This window comes from Symphalangus syndactylus, chromosome 19 (assembly GCF_028878055.3).
Source record: "Symphalangus syndactylus isolate Jambi chromosome 19, NHGRI_mSymSyn1-v2.1_pri, whole genome shotgun sequence".
Taxonomy (NCBI): domain Eukaryota; kingdom Metazoa; phylum Chordata; class Mammalia; order Primates; family Hylobatidae; genus Symphalangus; species Symphalangus syndactylus.
Genome location: NC_072434.2, coordinates 89,161,780 through 89,179,774, shown reverse-complemented (window position 1 = coordinate 89,179,774; position 17,995 = coordinate 89,161,780). Strand labels below are relative to the sequence as shown.

Below are 17,995 nucleotides of genomic sequence, written 5' to 3'. Positions count from 1 at the left end.
GCTTGAACCTGAGAGGTGGAGGTTGCAGTGAGCCGAGATCACGCCATTGTACTCTAGCCTGGGCGATAAGAGTGAAACTCCATCTCAAGAGAAAAAAAAAAAGGTCATAGTGCATTGAAGGTTTGGCAAAAAACTAAATACAGTTTGGACATGAAGTTGGATGGTAGGGTAGACATTGATAGGAGAGACTGGAAGTGTCTACCAGTCTCTCCTTATTGAGGGTGGGTGTTACAGACTTTCGTAATTTACTAATACACCTGTAAAATCTTAATAACACAAGAATAAAAATTACTAGTGATCATGTAAATACATGAAACATTTAAAAAATAATCCAACCAAATATGTTACAACTTTGTTTTTATCCAGGTTTCCAGTTTATGCAAACTTCTGTGAAAATGAGCTAACCTTGTTATTGGTGAAGACACTGGAAATTTTACCAGCCGAGAGAGAGCTTCTCTCTTATTCAGGGTAAGATGTAATTGCAGTGTGCTAGCGCTGGAAGAGACCTGTTTTACATGTTATGTATGTTACACACCAGCCCTCTGTGTCCTCCAGTTCTGCATCCTTGGATTCAACCGTGGGTTGAAAATACTGGAGGTAAAAAGACAAAAAATAACAAACAACAAAAAAAATTAAAAATACACAGTATAATAATTATATTTACATAGCATTTATTTTGTATTAGGCATTGTAAGTAATCTAGAGATGATTTAAAGTATATGGGAGAATGTAGATTATGCAAATATGAGGGCATTTTATTTAAAGGGACTTGGGCCTGTGGATACCAAGGAATAACTAAGGTAAAACAGCATAAGTGGCCTGTCCCCAGTTTGTTAAATATCAGATTATTGATTAGTGATCATCAATATTTTCCCACATTCATACAGTGCTGCCTCTGAAAACATGGTATGGAATTTTTTTTTTTTTTTTTTTTTGAGATGGGGAGTCTCACTCCGTCACCTAGGCTAGAGTGCAATGGCGCGATCTTGGCTCACTGCAACCTCCATCTGCCCCACCTCAGGTTCAAGTGATTCTTATGCCTCAGCCTCCTGAGTACCTGGGACTACAGGCATGCACCACCACGCCTGGCTAATTTTTGTATTTTTAGACAAGACAGGGTTTCACCCTGTTGGCCAGGCTGGTCTCAAACTCCTAACCTCAGGTGATCCAACTGCCTCGGCCTCCCAAAGTGCTGAGATTACAGGTGTGAGCCACCGTACCCGGTGGAATTTTTTAACTATTTGGTTACGACTAATTTGGATAATGTAGACTGCATGCAGCTTTGATTTGTGCCACTAAGAGTGGGCAAACTGTCTTCCTTTTTGTCAATCAGTAAAAATTTTCCCTCAACATGTGTTTGACAGTGTCATTCACTGCTAAGTTAAGGCATTTGGTAAACCACACAGCCTCTGCATCATAACCTTCCTAGCGACAGCCACAAGAAAAGGTGGGCATGGGAGGGAAAATGCTCTTGTGAATTGAACTGGAGCAAGCTCCACTTTTCTTTAGAAAAAGACGTAGATCAAAATAACTAATATTTTCTTCCTTGCTCTATTTCTGTGCCTTCCATGGTACATCAAAATAATAGGACCAGTAATGGCCACAATCCTATTGACTGCTGGTATCTTCCCCCCAATATTTCTTGAAGCATTTCTTAAGCATCTAGCTTGTGTTTTGTTGTATTTAATAGATTTTCTTAAAGTACTGTACGGATTAAAACCAGAAATAACTTCATTTCCTAGAAAGGGATAATTTCTCCCGGAGAATAAATCCTGAGGATTTAGTTAGATGCTGTGGGTATTCTTGTATTTTAAATAATATTTTAATGGGAGCAGCTGATTGACTTTCAAAAGGATTGTCTACATTGATAGTAATTCTGCAGTTATTTTTCTGTTGCATCAGTCTGCCAGACAAGTTCCATGTGCATATTTAAATTCAGAACGAATTATACTTAAAAATATAAACCCTGCATACTTCCCCAAAAATGTTTAGGGCAGTTAAAAACAACTCTTTTGGAAGATGACTCACATTTTAAGAAATGAGAGAACACTGTCAAATGATGAATGCATTTAAAAAATAATTTGCAAAGTGATAAAATCCCTTAGTTTTAAATCTTACAATGACATTAGCTGTTACAAGAAGTCAGTAAGTATTTGCTGCTTTTTAATGGGATAGTAATAAGGTTGAGGTTTTTGTTAAGGGAAGTTTACTTATCATTAAACTCTATACTTATTACTACAAGGGAAACTCTTTCCAAGTACATTAAACACTAGGTTTTATAATTCTTTGCCACACTGCCAATAAATTCTGTTCACATTTTAAGGATGACAAGTCCACTATATGTAACACGTAAGAATGCTATCCTGGTAGTAGACACAGGGCCAGAATAAATTGGCAAGTTTTCATTCCATACAAGTGTGGGAAAAAAAATGACTACAACTTAAACTTTATTTACTTGATTGAGAGCTTATTGCACATGAAATGTTTTATGTGGTTGATCTTAACTTCGTTTACACTGACTTCTTTTCTATGCTCAAGATTGTTCAATTGCTGCTGTTGCCGTTGTGTTTTCTTTCAGGATCGAGGTGGGTACCTTCATATAATATCTTCTTTTTAATTTCTTCTCTGGCAATTCTTTCCTGGATTCTTTGCTTTGCATAATTATACCTACAATGAAACCTTGAAAGAAAAGAATATGAATAAATTGTTAATATAAAGTCCTACAGAAATTAATTTATGAAATTTCTCTATAAATTATGCAAAACTTAAATACTTACAGATGACTACCCTGAGACTGAAAAATATGTTCTAATTTATAGTGCTATTTTTGGGCAGTTTTGGTGTCAGAATACCTATCAACACATTCTTTTTTATTAGGGAAAAAAAGGATGTCTACATAAACAATTTGTAAAGTGATAAAATCCATTAGTTTTAAGTCTTCTGATAGCATTGGTTATTATAAGAAACTAGTATTTGCTCTCGTTTTCAACGGGATAATAATGCTATGTCTACATAAAATGATTTCTATCACCTTAAATAGCTCACTGTAGAAATTCATGTATAAATGGAACCATATAGTACATACATACCGTACTCTTAGGTCTGGCAAATATTTGAGGTTCATCCATATTTTATATTCACTCATCAGTAGTTGTAAACACATTCTTAAAGTAGCATTTTCAGATATGAATAAGCAGGGATGAAATAAGTATTAGGGTAAGGGAAATGGTTGAGGCTTTCCTAAGTGAAGTGTAAAACAGCTTTCTTTTTAATGGGATGTCTAATATGCATTTATCTGTTCAAGCATTTTAAGACAGATTTCCATGAAAATGTCCTGAAAAATCAAGATTCTTCATTGAGGGTGAGGATCTCCCAATGGGAGATTGCTCTGAAAAGAGCATGTGCTTTTTGAATTAGATAACCGACTATAATCATGGATGTTCTTGAATACTTAGCAAACATACCAGCATCCCAAAGTCACCAAGATAAACCCTCCTACTCCAACATCACATGATCTTCTAATTCTACCTGTCAAAGATAAGCATAACAATCAGAATATGATTACATGTTATATACATTACTCCATCTAGAAAAAAATCGTTCATTACATAGAGAAATGCTTTTTTAGTATATAGAGAAATAAAAAACACAGATACTCACTAGTGAACAAAAAATGTCCAAAGCCAGCCACAACCGATCCTAATGAACCATACAATATTGAATCCCGGGCGCAGGGGGTATTTTCAACATCTAAAAATCCTAGGAGCTTAAGGGACTAGAATGAAAAAAAGAACCTAGATTGAGTAAGAAAGTATTTCATTTTGGGGTGCTTTGGCAAAAATGACAATACACCATTTCTTTTGTTGCAGTTGAGGGTTTAAACTAGAGTATGTGCCACGTGACAACCTAAATCAGCTTGCATTGTCTTTGTCCAGCTTTGGTATGCAGTCTGAATGTTTAAATCCGAAAACCTTAAAAATTGGACCAGAAAACCCTTAAGCAGTAGGCTAACTTTGAGCTGTATCTTAATTTGCTAATCAACTGACTTGGAAATAGGAGAATACATTTTATGAGCTCTTTAAATGAGTTTATTTGGGAATATGCCTATCACTGGAATTGAAAGCAGCATAGTTTGCTTCAGTAACTCCAATAATTTGGGAAGCAGAAATGGAAAAAGTAATTTGAGTCATGTTTGCTTATGTAGTGCCGTTTAAAATTCCCCTGGTAATTACCTTTCATATTTTATTAACTAGGTTAACATCAACTGTGGTTGTAAGAGTAAATGTTTCACGTTAAGATAAACATGGGCAATATATTAAACTGTATTCTAGTCTCTTCTTGCCTGTGAAGTGAGGCTGCACTTGATTACATTTCTTTGTTCATAATACGTGGTAACGACAGCTAGGTGTGGTCAAAAACACAGGGATGCAAAGAGCTGGATTTTTATCTCAGATCTGCCACTAACTTTTGTATCCTTTAGGCTACTTTTGTTTCTGTGGTCTCAATCTATAACATGAATGGGTTGGGTTAAATGACTTAAGTTCCTTCAAGTGCTAAAATTCTTTTTCTACAGTCTTCATTGGATTTATATATTTCTTTTTCCTAGTATGTTTAACTGAGATGTCTGTCACTGTACTTCAGGGCGGCAAGAGAGACATCTGAAAGTAACAGTCACACTGTTGAACTGGCATTTCTGTTAACACAAAAATTTAGAAAACTCATGGTAACTTACTTGATTAAGTGTATATAAAATTTTCAGTAAGGCTGCTTTTAAAAGCAACCACTGTCCATTTAAAGGTTTCAGTTATCTTCAATGGGTTAATATTGTTTGGGGCAGGACATTAAACTAGAAGGGATTCTATAGGATGAGGTGATACCTAGAAGGTAATATATTGTAAGGCAAAAGAGATTAGAAGAAATGGGGAAAGGACAGTAAAAGGCAAGTCAGATCAAAGGTTTAAACATGAAGATATTCTCAATTGTATTTCTGCCTATGTTTGCTTCTTTGGCTCAAGCATCTGTTGGAAGAGACAAAATGTGACTTGGTTCATAATAAAGCAAAAATTATTTACTCTCGGATCATTCTATTCCATTTTTTCCCTCTCCCTGTCTGGCCCCCTGCTCCCACCCACATGCCTAAGATAGGATTGCTTCAAAGCTTTGCAGTGCAGTTCTTCACATTACCAAGAGGTTGGGGGATTTCATTTAGCAAGACGACTTTTTCCTATCAGCTTGAAAGCCCAGGGGACATATGATCGTGTGGGTAGTGTTATGCAGATGGGGAGTGCTGGACTTAGCATTTCCCCAAGGATGGGATGCTGGGGCCAGAGGGTTAGTACCAGTTTTATCTAGTCTTAGGTGCAAAGATGGAAGTGTGAGACCAGCTTGTACCACGGGGTAGAATTAAGTATTTTCTAGTCCCACTCTCAGATTCTGATTTAGATTCATTGGAATCTATGTTTAGAAAACTCTAGGTGGTTTTTTCTGATGACTGTCAGATTGGGGAAACACTGCTTTAGGAAATTTTATTTTATTTTTTAATAAAAGTAAATTTGCAAACAATAGGAAAATAGCTCAGCTGGCTTTAAAGGCAAATATCTAAGTAGAAGCTACATATCTTATTTAAAATAGTGCCTTCTGAAACAAACCCAATCCCCAACAGAACTCTCTGGTCTAAAATAATAGTGGTTGATCTCATAATTAAGAGCTGCTGGTGAGGGGGGTGGGTATTAGTGCCAGGCTCTCTACATGTTTTGTAATTCTCCAACCTCTCTGTGAGATTACCTCTGAAACAGGTTCGGGGACTTAGGAGGCTAATAATAAGTGTTGGCAGGAGTGGAGGTAGAAGTCAGTTTCACCGCAAAGCCTATGACATTTCCATTGTGCCAAACCACATCATTAAGAAGTAACCAAGGCTGGAGGGTTCGGTGGGGAGCTTTCTAGTTGTCACATATCTAAGGAGTGATATGATTTCAGTATATAAATCCCTGCAATTTCTATCAAAATGGGAAGAATATGCAATGACTTGAGCCTGTATACCTTTACAGTTAAGTACTCTGAACTGTAAAATGCTCAGAAGTGGAGATGAATAAAGGATCCCAGGCATAACTCCCTTTGAAGTATTCTATTTATATACGGAAGTATTCTGTTCATAATATACATGTCTTTAACATTTCTCTTCTATTCCTTAAGTAGCCTGCAAACTTAAGATTTAACTCTTTGCTACTAACAAATGGGAACCCTTAAAAATAAATTAAGGAAATGTTAGACATTTTTAAAGCTTAGATTTAGAAAAGCAGCTTTACCAGCTCACCCTGATGAATCTAAGGAAAGCTCAAGAGATTTCCAAGCCAGAATGTCAATAATGTATAGAAATAGATGTGATCAGAGACAGTTGATCTTCCACCACTGTATCTGCCTCAGTGCCCGTATTTGTCTTTGGTTGCAAAGGATGAACTGGCCCTATTCCTGTCTAACGCTAGTCTTCCCACTTGGGCACTTCATTCGCCTTTCACATACTCAAGGGCTTGGCTTCTATAGCTACCCCTTTCATTTGCATCGTTCGTTTTTTCACTTGCAATAATTTACTATCAACCCTCTTGGCCAGGCACAGTGGCTCACCCCGTCATCCCAGCACTTTGGGAGGCCAAAGTGGGTGGATCACCTGAGGTCAGAAGTTCAAGACCAGCCTGGCCAACATGGCAAAACCCTGTCTCTACTAAAAGTACAAAAATTAGCCAGGCATGGTGGCACATGCCTGTAATCCCTGCTACTCGGGAGGCTGAGGCAGAATCGCTTGAAACCAGGAGGTGGAGGTTGCAGTGAGCTGAGATGGCACCACTGCACTCCAGCTTGGGCAACACAGCAAGAAGACTCAAAAAAACCCAAAATTCCTCTGTACACCCCTCTCCCCTCATCAGCCTCCTAAACCACCATCCTTTTGGGGCAAAACTTCTTGAGTCTAGGTGTGCTTTTCTACTTAAAACCTCCCATTCTCCCTTGAACTCACTTGAGTGAGGTATCTATCCACTGAACTTCACTTGACACGAGTCAAGACCTCTAAAAGACATCCACTGCAGTCTATCTTAATCTGAATCTCAGCATATGTGGCACAAGTTATCATTTGTTTTTGAAACTTTTTTACTTTTACTTGGCTTCAAATACGTCTCCTGGTTTTCTATTTCATTGACATCTTTGTTGCTGTTCCCTCCTCTACAGACCTGATTTTGAAGTGCCACTCTTACCTCCTTTGGAATCTAGTCTCTTCCTAGGTATCTCAAGGCTTTCAATTAAATGCCATTATATGATGACTCCAGATTTCTAAATCAAACCCTCATCTCTCCCAAGCTTCAGCCTCATTCATCTGCTTAATGAATGACACTTTTATGTATAAAAAGCACCTTGAACCTAGTATTTGCAAAATATATTTTCACCTCCAAACCTTCCTCTTAATGGCACACTACTCAACCAATTTTCAGACCCAAAACCTAAGAGTCATCCTTGATTCCTTCATCAAATCCACGTTAAATATATTAACAAGTCTGGAAGGATCTACATTCTAAATACATCCTGAGCCAGACCACTGCCCACCAACTTCATTGCTAATACAGGTTGAGCATCCCAAATCTGAAACTGATATGACATCAAAAGAAAATGTTTCGTTTTTTTTTGAATTGGGAAGCTCAACCTGTCCTATCAAATTACCATCTATCAACAGTACCTTTCAGATCTTGATTCTACTCATAAAAATGTGTATCAGATGACATAATAAGTCCTCCATAGCCTCCGATTATGCTCAGAATCCTTACCATTGCTCCAAAGGCCCTACGTGATCCCGTGCTCTTTCATATCCCACTCTTGTCCACTGGTCCAGGCACAGTGGCCTTGCCATTCCTCTAACAAGCTGAGATGGTTATTACCGAACGAACATATGCTGCCTTTCTCCTGGATCTTTGCATGACTGGCTCAGTAGAAGTCTTGCTTATTGATTCCCCCAGTAGAATGTCAGCTCCTTAAAGGGATTTTTCCTGTCTTGATCAGTCTAGTACCTAGTTTAGTGTCTAATACGCAGTAGGTACTCTGTAAATATTTTTTGAATGGGTGAATTAAGAAATTACCTGAATGTGAATTTACCTGTATGTACCAAATTTCACATTTTAAAGTTTCTTACAAGGACAAGAATGTGGCAGAGGACAGTTTTTAGGGGCTAGTTCTATCAAGGTATGCCAGCTTGGTAACTCCCATTTTTACTTCAGGTTTGCTAATTCTTATAATAAAATAATCCTCCCTGGGTTGTGCTGGAATGATCACTGACAAATTCTTTAAAACAAATAACCACAGACTTCCTTTCTGACAGCACCTTGGGCTGTTAATTCGTCATAGCTTCTATTAATTTAATTAGCTTTTTGATGGGCTCTGATAGGTACTACTGTTTCATGAGCAATTTTTGTTTTTTTGGCTTCCCACCTCTGACCGTGCTCAGTTTGAGGCTTATAACTATCTTCATTTCAACAATACAATATTGTTTTGCGACTTACTGATGGGCCAATTAAATAGGTCAATGTTGATCCTCTTTTAAGTTTTTTTTTTAATTTCCAATGGATTAAACCACCTTTATGACCTTTAAAAACAGCAGTTATCTCCTACCAAAGTCCCACTCAGGATTCCAGTGTTTATCACAAAACTGAATCTAGGATTTACTGTGTGTATACATGGATCTTTTTTTTTTTTTAAACACTAAGCTTATTCCAAATGGGCAGTGTATGGGACAGTAAAAACAGATAAGGCACCAGTAGTACGTAAATTGACAACCTGTTGGATATTAAGTATGAAAACAAATTATACAGTATTTGTTAATATTAACCATATGATCTGATGTCTTGGCCAAATTTAGATGGAAGCCCACCAGAGAAGCAAGCAAGAGCAAGAAGTGAGCAAAATTTCCAAGCTGAGAGAATATCTTAAAAGTATATATTAGGAGCCATTTAGCACACAGTGGGTCTTCCTGAGGATATAAATTGGGTTCTCTGCTCTTAATAAGGAGCCCAGGAAAAGAGGAAGACAAGATCATTTATTACCTTCCAATATGATAAATGTAATGACGTACAAGATGCCTGGGAAGATGGGGAAAGTACGTAAGTCAGCTTTGGTAAAACACAGGAGCCCTTCCAGGGAGAGCGCTTGCTTTAGCTTTACTATACCAAGAATTTGGGTTTTATCCTTAAAGAGATGGGATGGGCTGCTACGACTGGATGTTAGGCAGAGGGATGAAAACTGTCCAGTTTACAGGCTGGAAAGGGCCAGCGGACAATAGTGGAAGGTGGATTCAGGAGAGTATGGAGACAGGGACACCAGCTAGGGAGGCTACTGGTGATGGGGAAGAAATCTTAACCTTTCATCTCATCGTAGTACAATCAAGTCATCCCTCAGCAATTACTCCTATGTTAAATGTGATGAATACAACGTGTTAAAGACAAGGCACCTGTCCTCAACGGAGTTTTAATCTCTACTATTAGCCTTTACTAGCAAATTACAGTGCAGTGCCCTTAGCAGCAAAATTTTCTCGCCAAAAAGATTCAGTATTGTTAGCTTAGTTCATAATAATCTGTAGTAAATCATTAGTACTACTGGTCCCCTCCTCCCTCTAGTTTTGTTCAATTTTGTCGCGGCAACTTAGATTAAAATATTGGGGGCTTGGGATAAGGACTAGGAACAGTTAAAATAGTTTCAAGCCCATGGGTGGCCGAGAAGCCGGTGACACGTGCTCCGGGCCTAGGAGCTCCGCGGAGACCGTCCTTACCCACCGCCCACCCGCGGCGCGCGCCTCGCGGATCCCCAGGTTACCTTCCTCTCCTCGGGCTCACCGGGCTCCGGCGCGGCGGCCATGAGGACGACTCCGCGACTCCACCCGCCCTGCACCGCCGGGGTCGCCGGAGCAGAAGCCCGGCCGGCCGCGCCCCTCCCCGTCCCGCCCCCACGCGACGCCGCCTCCCGCCCTGTCCCGACGCGCCGGCCGCCATTTTAGGGAACGTTCCTAACGCTCCGCAGTGGCCGCACCGGGCCGGGCTGTCTTGTCCTTTGTTCCATCGAACGGGTCACACTTTCTTCCCAGCTCGGCACACAGCCTGCAGGGGCAGGAGAGCGGAAGGAGAAGGGTTCAGGAAACAAACCGGCTCCCGGATTCCTGGCGAGGCGGGGGCGTAACCGAGCCAGACAGCTCCGCTTCCCGCGCCAGCCCCCTCCTCCGCCCCAACCGCCATTTCTAACCGTCTCCGGCGCGCGAGCTCACATGCACGAGCCCCGGGCGCGCGCCGAGGGGCGGGGCCGCCGCTTTGTCCTGCGGGGTGGGCCCCGCAGCGGGGGTCGGCCCGGCCCCAGCCCACAGCCCGCCCCAGCCTACCGACCCGGAAGGCGCTCCGCGCTGGCTCGGCGGCCCTCGTCCCCTAAGTGTCCTTTGTCCTTCCGGCCACGGGACGAGCCCTTGGTGCCGGGGCAGCCCCACTCTGCACCAGCAGCCATTTAGTCCCCCGCGCCTGCCTCGCGCAAACGGGGCTCCCACGCCCACCCCACTTCCTCCTTTTTATAGTTTCATTACTAAGTGACTTTAAAATAGCACCGCGCAGTTCGCCTAAAGGAGACTGGGGACAAAATGGAGGGAGCAGCTCGCTAATGAACATGCGTCAGGACGTTGGTGTCCGCGGGGAGGGCGCGCGTGGGGCGAAGTCTTCCGGCATCCCCGAAGAAAAATGCCTCTGCAACGTGCATTTCTGATGTGAAGTCGTGTTTCACGTTTCACTCCTCCCTAAGACTGCGACATAACGTGAAACAAAATACTGCATATTGGCGAGCTCAATCAAGAACGCGTGCATGCAGGGTCGAGCCCATTTTTCAGCCATCGAAATAATACAATGCAATTTTTTCTAGTATTTATAACTTTTTCCCTTTAACCTTAGGCCTTCTTTATGTACTTTTACATTTCACGTTTAGGTTATATGTAACCTAAGGGCACTCCTTAGGAGACTGGACTTGTAGAATATGTCATTTGCAAAGTCATGCTGCTTCGAATTATGCTGCTCGCTAGCACACAGCAAGCGCTCAGTGTTAACGATGTCGAATCATATTAAGTAGTGTTCATTGGGCGTTTTCTTACTCCGTAACGAGCTTACTTGCATGGCCATTTAATACCTTTCTACAATCCCAGTAAAATACACAGTGTAGGATGTGTATTTATGTGTCACAGTTTTTTTTTTTTTTTTGAGGTTTTTTTTTTTTGCGGTGGGGGTGGGGGTTGTTTTTGTTTTTGAAATTGTAGTTAGAAGCTACATACTGTGCCGGACGCGGAGGCTCACGCCTGTAATCCCAGCACTTTGGGAGGCTGCGGCGGGCGGATCACGAGGTCAGGAGTTCGGGACCAGCCTGGTCAGCGTGGTGAAACCTCGTCTCTACTAAAAATACAAAAATTAGCCTGGCGTGGTGGGGGGCGCCTGTAATCCCAGCTACTTGGCAGCCTGAGGCAGGGGAATAGCTTGAAAAGGGAAGGCGGAGGTTGCAGGGAGCCGAGATCGTGCCACTGTACTCCAGCCTGAGAGAAAGAGCGAAACTCCGTCTGGGCGGGGGGAGAAACTACATACTGCTCTACTGTGTGCTAGGGAAAAGAAAAAAAGTCACCCTACTGGTGATATCCTGCCAATTCTGGATTCTCCGCTGAAATTCTAATGCTAACTATGCTTTGAACTCCAGATCTGAAAGGCAGTGTTGAAGGTAGTAATATTCCATGAAGGAGTGGGGAATTCTTTTGAAGTCATCGTTGATTATGTTGTAAAAGGAAAACTGGAAAAGTACCAGGTAAAACACCACTGAGTCATCCTATTTTATTTTTATTGTGACTTTGAAAATTTGCTAGAGTAGACATTGTTGGGGTCTATTTCATTTGTCTTTGAAAAGTATTTTCATAAGGATGATTTAATTTTTTTTTTTTTTTTATACAGCCTCACTTTGTCACCCAGGCTGGAGTGCAGTGGCGCAATCTCAGCTCACTGCAACCTCTGCCTCCCGGGTTCAAGTGATTCTTCTGCCTCAGCTTCCTGGGTAGCTGGGATTACATGCACCTGCCACCACACCCGGCTAATTTTTGTATTTTTAGTAGAGAAAGGGTTTCATTATGTTGGCCAGGCTGGCCTCAAACTCCTGACCTCAGGTGATACGCCTGCCTCGGGTTTCCAAAGTGCTGGGATTACAGGCGTGAGCCACTGCGCCTGGCCTATTTTAAAATTTTTATTTTCACAAAATTGTATAATACTTCCATTTTTAATTGTTTAACAGTTATAGAATGGAAAGTAAAAATCTCAGTTCTTTCTCTCCTTTCTAAAGTAAATATAACTAACAGTTTGATGTTGCTCTTTCTAAAGTCTTCTTTTTCCTTCTTAAAAAAAAATTATTTGTAGAGACAGGAGGTGGGGGATGGTGTCTCACTATGTTGCCCAGGCTGGTCTCAAACTCCTGGACTAAAGTGATCCTCCTGTCTCACCCTCCCGAAGTGCTGGGATTACAGACATGAGCTATGGCACCCGGCTTTTTCTTAATTAAATATTATCACACGAGGCTGGGCACGGTGGCTCATGACTGTAATCCTAGCACTTTGGGAGGCCGAGGCAGGTGGATCAGCTGAGGTCAGGAGTTCAACACCAGCCTGGCCAACATGGCGAAACCCTGTCTCTACTAAAAATGCAAAAATTAGCTGGGTGTAGTGGCACACACCTGTAATCCCAGCTAGTTGGGAGGCTGAGGCAGGAGAATCGCTTGAACCTGGGAGGCGGAGGTTGTGGTGAGCCGAGATTGCGCCATTGCACTCCAGCCTGGGCAACAAGAGCGAAACTTCGTCTCAAAAACAAAAAAAATTATCCCATGAACACCTATATTTTGTCTTCAGTAAAACAACACTGGAATATAAGGGGTAAATAATGAAAGGCTCTATGTCACACTTGCCTCCACGCCTATGTATACATGTATCTGTGTGTGATACATGTTAAAATGACACTGTACCACATCATTTGCATTCGGTAATTTACTTTTTTCCATATATCTGGGAATTTGTTTGATGTATGTACTACAGATTTACTCATTCATTTTAATGACTGCTTAATAATCCTTTTCTTTCTGATGGACATTTCTGAAAGTTTCCATTTTTTACTAATCCCCCCAAAATGCTTCAATCAGCATCTTTATGCATGCATATATATCTGTGCACATGTTCAAGTATTTCTGTAGGGTAAATATCTGGAAGTGGAATAACTGATTTAAAGGTTATTAAATAACTGATGTAATACACAATTTAAAATGTAATACATACTGCTAATTTGTCCTCCAAAAATACTATCAATCTACATTTCCCATCAACTGTATGGGAGAGTTACCTGTTTCCTCACCTTTCCAACACTGCATATGTTCACATGTTTTAATTTGGGGGGAGGGTGGGCGTGATGGCTCAGGCCTGTAATCCCCTTACAATTTGAGAGGCCAAAGCAAGAGGATCTCTTCAGGCCAAGATGTTCGAGACCAGCCTGGGCAACAAAGTGAGACTCCTCCCAACAGCCATCTCTGTCAAAAAAAAAAAAAAAATTAGCTGGGCTCAGTGGCATGTGCCTGTAATCCCAGCTTTTGGGGGGTTTTGGGAGTAGCTGAGGCAGGAGGAAGCATCGCTTGAGTCCGGGAGCATGAGGATGCAGTGAGCTATGATTGTGCCTCTGCACTCCAGCTTGGGCGACAGAGCAAGACCCTGTCTCTAAGCTGAATCTGAAGGGGGGGAAGATGTTATCTTATTGCTTTAAACTTTTCCTGATTGCTACTGTGGTTGAGCATTCTTCCAAATGTTTATTGACCATTCTTTCTCTAAGAATTAACTTTGTATAGCTTTAAACACACTGTGTGTGTTTAAAAATTTGGGGACAGCACTTTGGGAAGCCAAGGTGGGCAGATCACATGAGGTCAGGAGTTTGAGACCAGCCTGGCCAACATGGCGAAACCCCGTCTCTACTAAAAATACAAAAATTAGCCAGGTATGGTAGTTTGCACCTGCAGTCCCAGCTACTCAGGAGGCTGAGGCAGGAGAATTGCTTGAACCCAGGAGGCGGAGGTTGCAGTAAGTCGAGATTGTGCCATTACACTCCAGCCTGGGTAACAGAGTGAGACTCTGTCTCAAAATAAAGAAATAAATAAAATTGATTGTGTATGTGATTTTCTTGTTAAAGTAGCTCTTTACAAGTATAGTTTTTAGTCCTTATATATGTAACGAATATTTTCTGCATGTTCACTTATTTGTTGTTTTTGTTTATGGGGTCTTTTATTTCTCAAACGTTTTAACTCTTTTTTTCTTGCAGAGTCAAATCTGTCAGTATTTCCTTTTATGGTGCTTGATCTTGTGTCTTGCGTAAGTAGACGTTCTTGGCTCATAATGAAAACATACTTTCATGATTTTGAAAATAATCCTATACTCCCTTTCTCATTCATAATTTTGAATATTTTTTCTTCTAAAAAGACCAACTTTTGGTTTTACTATTTTTTATTTCATTCTCTATTTTACATTTAAAAAAATTTACCTGATATATTCTATTGTCTTTTTTTAGCTTTTTGAATTGACTACTTCATTCACTTTTTCTCTGTCTTTTTTGGTTTCTAATGAATGTCGTTATGACTATAAAATTCCCTTTGAGAATCATTTTATCGTTCATTATATCAGATTATCATAGAGGTAATGTTAATTTTTCCTAAATTTTGTATAATTTCAGCTTTTATTTCACAAGTGAATATGATTGGATATGCTTTTGTTGTTCATTTCTATTTTTTGTTTTATTTTGTCTTATACTGTGGCCTGTTTATTTCTACTTTTGGGGGTTTATTGATTGTATGTGGGGTATCTGTGTGTGGTCTTACCTAAGAGATACGATTTCTGGGCTGGCATGGTGGCTCATGCCTGTAATCCTAGCACTTTGGGAGGCTGAGGCAGGTGGATCACTTGAGGTCAGGAGTTCGAAACCAGCTTGGCCAACATGGTGAAACCCCGTCTCTACTAAAAATACAAAAAAATTGGCCGGGCACGGTGGCTCACGCTTGTAAGCCCAGCACTTTGGGAGGCCGAGGCGGGCGGATCACGAGGTCAGGAGATCGAGACCATGGTGAAACCCCGTCTCTACTAAAAATACAAAAAATTAGCCGGGTGTGGTGGCGGGCGCCTGTAGTCCCAGCTACTCGGGAGGCTGAGGCAGGAGAATGGCGTGAACCCGGGAGGCGGAGCTTGCAGTGAGCGGAGATCGCGCCACTGCACTCCAGCCTGGGTGACAGAGCGAGACTCCGTCTCCAAAAAAAAAAAAAAAAGCCAGGCATGGTGGCACATGCCTCTAGTCCCAGCTACTCGGGAGGCTGAGGCAGGAGACTTGCTTGAACCCGTGAGGTGGAGGTTGCAGTGAGCCAAGATCGCACCACTGCACTCCAGCCTGGGCAACAGAGTGAGACTCCATATAAAAAAATATATATATATATATATCATTTTGTTCATGTTACGTGGGGATTTGGAAAGAATGCACTGTAATAGCATTAAACCAAGCTTATTAATTGTAATATGTTGTATATTATCATTATATGTAAGTATGTAAAATATAATAGCATTCAGTCAAGCTTATTATCATTCAGCCATCTTTGTATTGTAATGGTTTTTCATTGCAAGCAACAGACTCTGACTCTAGTTATCACGAACAAGAAAAAAAGGTCTTCCGTCTGTTGGGAAGATGTGGAGAAACTTACCGAATTGAAGAGAAAGCTGAAGAACCAGGTCTGGAAAGGGACAGCATTCAGGACAGATCTGGCAAGAACAAAACGAGTGGCTCTTCAGGATTCCCTGCTGGGAAGCATGGCAGTGGCCCCTCCAGTCTGACGCCTGCTATTGTGCTTTGCGTTTTTATCATGCTGTCTTGTGAGACTGACTCCCTGTGTGTCTGGTGGTCGATACAAGTTATGATTCCAGGCCGGGTGCGGTGGCTTACGCCAGTAATCCCAGCACTTTGGGAGGCTGGGGAGGGCGGATCGCCTGAGGTCAGGAGTTTAAGACCAGCCTGGCCAACATGGCAAAACCCTGTCTCTACTAAAAATACAAAAATCAGCCGAGCGTGGTGGCGCATTTGTAATTGCAGCTGCTCGGGAGGCCGAGACAGGAGAATCGCTTGAACCTGGGAGGTGGAGGTTGCAGTGAGCGGAGATCACGCCACTGCACTCCAGCCTGGGCGACAGAGCGAGATTCCGTCTCAGGAAAAAAAAAAAAAAAAAAAAGTTATGATTCCAGAAGCCTGGAGTGAGGTGGTCATTTAGCTTAGTGGCAGAGCAGAACCAGAAAAACTCTTCTCTTATTTATTATTTAAGGCAGAGTTTTACTCTTGTTGCCCAGGCTGGAGTGCAGTGGCGCGATCTTGGCTTGTGATCTTGGCTCACTGCAACCTCTGCCTCCCAGGTTCAAGGGATTCTCCTGCCTCAGCCTCCCAAGTAGCTGGGATTACAGGCGCGTGCCACCACGCCTGGCTAATTTTTGTATTTTTAGTCGAGATGGGGTTTCACCACGTTAGTCAAGCTGGGGTCGAACTCCTGACCTCAGGTGATCCACCCGCCCCGGCCTCCCAAAGTGCTGGGATTACAGGCGTGAGCCACCACGCCCAGTAAAATCTCCTCTCTTAAAGGGGTGCCTTCCCTCGGGTGGCTGTAAGTCCCCTGGGACCCCGCCGGGAGTTTCCGCTTTCATTCCCTCCTGTGGGAGGAAGTGCAGTGTCAGGAATCGCGTCGTAGAGGTGTGGTTATCTGCAGGCTACGGGATGGGCTGAAGGGAAGTAGGGACATCACTTTAGGGGTTTGGGATGGGCGCTCTGCTGGCAAAACTTACTTTCTGAGGTTCTGTCTCTGGCTTGTGTGGGGTTGTTTTTAATATGTTGGGATTAGAAATCAATGTGATTCCAAGTGTCTTGTACTCAGAAAATTTTAACTGTCTTGGTTTGTGCTGCATTCTCCTGGCTTCCCAGCAGTTATCAGCTTATTTATATATACACGTTTACATGCATAATAAATATATACGTATGTAAGTTTATCTATAATAAATAACAAATGTATACATTTATATATATTTTCTTTTTTTCTTTTTGAGACAGGTCTTGCTCTGTTGCCCAGGCTGGAGTGCAGTGGTGTGATGTTGGCTCACTGCAACCTTTGACTCCTGGGCTCAGAGAATCCTCCTACCTCAGCCTCCTGAGTAGCTGGGACTACAGGTGCATGCCACCATGCCCAGCCTAGAGAAGGATTTTGCCATGTTGCCCAGACTGGTCTCGAACTGCTGAGCTCAAGTGATCCACATGCCTTGCCCTCCCGAAGTGCTAGGGTTATAGGCGTCAGCCACCGTGCCAGGCCTTTTATATTCTTTTTGTCATTTCAATAGGTTTTGGAGGAAAGAGTGATAAAAGTTTGTGTTCAGTCTTCTATAACCAGAAGTCTGCCTCAGTAGTATTTGTGTATGTGAGTACTCGCGTAAGTGTGTGCATATGTGTAAGTCTAATAGTACTACAGGGCTCGTAAAGAAAACCAGCTGGCCGGGCGTGGTGGCTCACGCCTGTGACTCCAGCACTTTGGGAGGCCAAGGAGGGTGGATCACTTGAGGCCAGGAGTGCAAGACCAGCCTGGCCAACATGGTGAAACCCCGTCTCTACTAAAAATATAAAAATTAGCCAGGCGTGGTGGCATATGCCTGTAGTCCCAGCTACTCGGGAGGCTGAGGCAGGAGAATCACTTGAACCTGGGAGGCAGAGGTTGCAGTGAGCCAAGATTGCGCCATTGCACTCCAGCCTGGACGACAGAGTGAGACTCCATCTCAAAAATAAGTAAATAAATAAATAAATAAATAAATAAATAAAATAAATTAAAAAAAAAGTTAAACCAGCATTCAGTGTGTGCATTGTCGTGATGGTGTAAA

The 17,995-nt window shown here is 42.0% G+C and overlaps 1 protein-coding gene and 1 long non-coding RNA gene across 7 annotated transcripts; one reads left to right on the top strand and one right to left on the bottom strand.

Moving 5' to 3' along the window:
• Positions 1-648: 648 nt before the first annotated feature.
• Positions 649-10,289, bottom strand: COX20 (cytochrome c oxidase assembly factor COX20). 5 transcript variants are annotated; one of them, XM_055233589.2, is made up of 5 exons: positions 9,844-10,139; positions 9,078-9,113; positions 3,661-3,775; positions 3,465-3,528; positions 649-2,679 (listed from the first exon to the last, which is right to left on the bottom strand). In XM_055233589.2, exons 1-5 carry the CDS (start codon positions 9,883-9,885, stop codon positions 2,544-2,546), a joined length of 393 nt encoding a protein of 130 aa, XP_055089564.1. In that variant the 5' UTR covers positions 9,886-10,139; the 3' UTR covers positions 649-2,543. The 5 variants fall into 5 exon arrangements, with proteins under 5 accessions (XP_055089564.1, XP_063469645.1, XP_055089566.1 ...); XM_063613575.1 differs by lacking the exon at positions 9,078-9,113 and having other exon boundaries at positions 10,057-10,289; XM_055233591.2 differs by lacking the exon at positions 9,078-9,113.
• A 1,008-nt stretch (positions 10,290-11,297) lies between these two features.
• LOC134731918 (uncharacterized) lies at positions 11,298-17,153 on the top strand. Of its 2 annotated transcripts, XR_010114645.1 has the most exons (3): positions 11,298-11,395; positions 11,740-11,844; positions 14,376-17,153. It is a non-coding gene; the product is annotated as an uncharacterized lncRNA (long non-coding RNA). The 2 variants fall into 2 exon arrangements; XR_010114644.1 differs by having other exon boundaries at positions 11,298-11,844.
• The last annotated feature ends 842 nt before the right edge of the window (positions 17,154-17,995 follow it).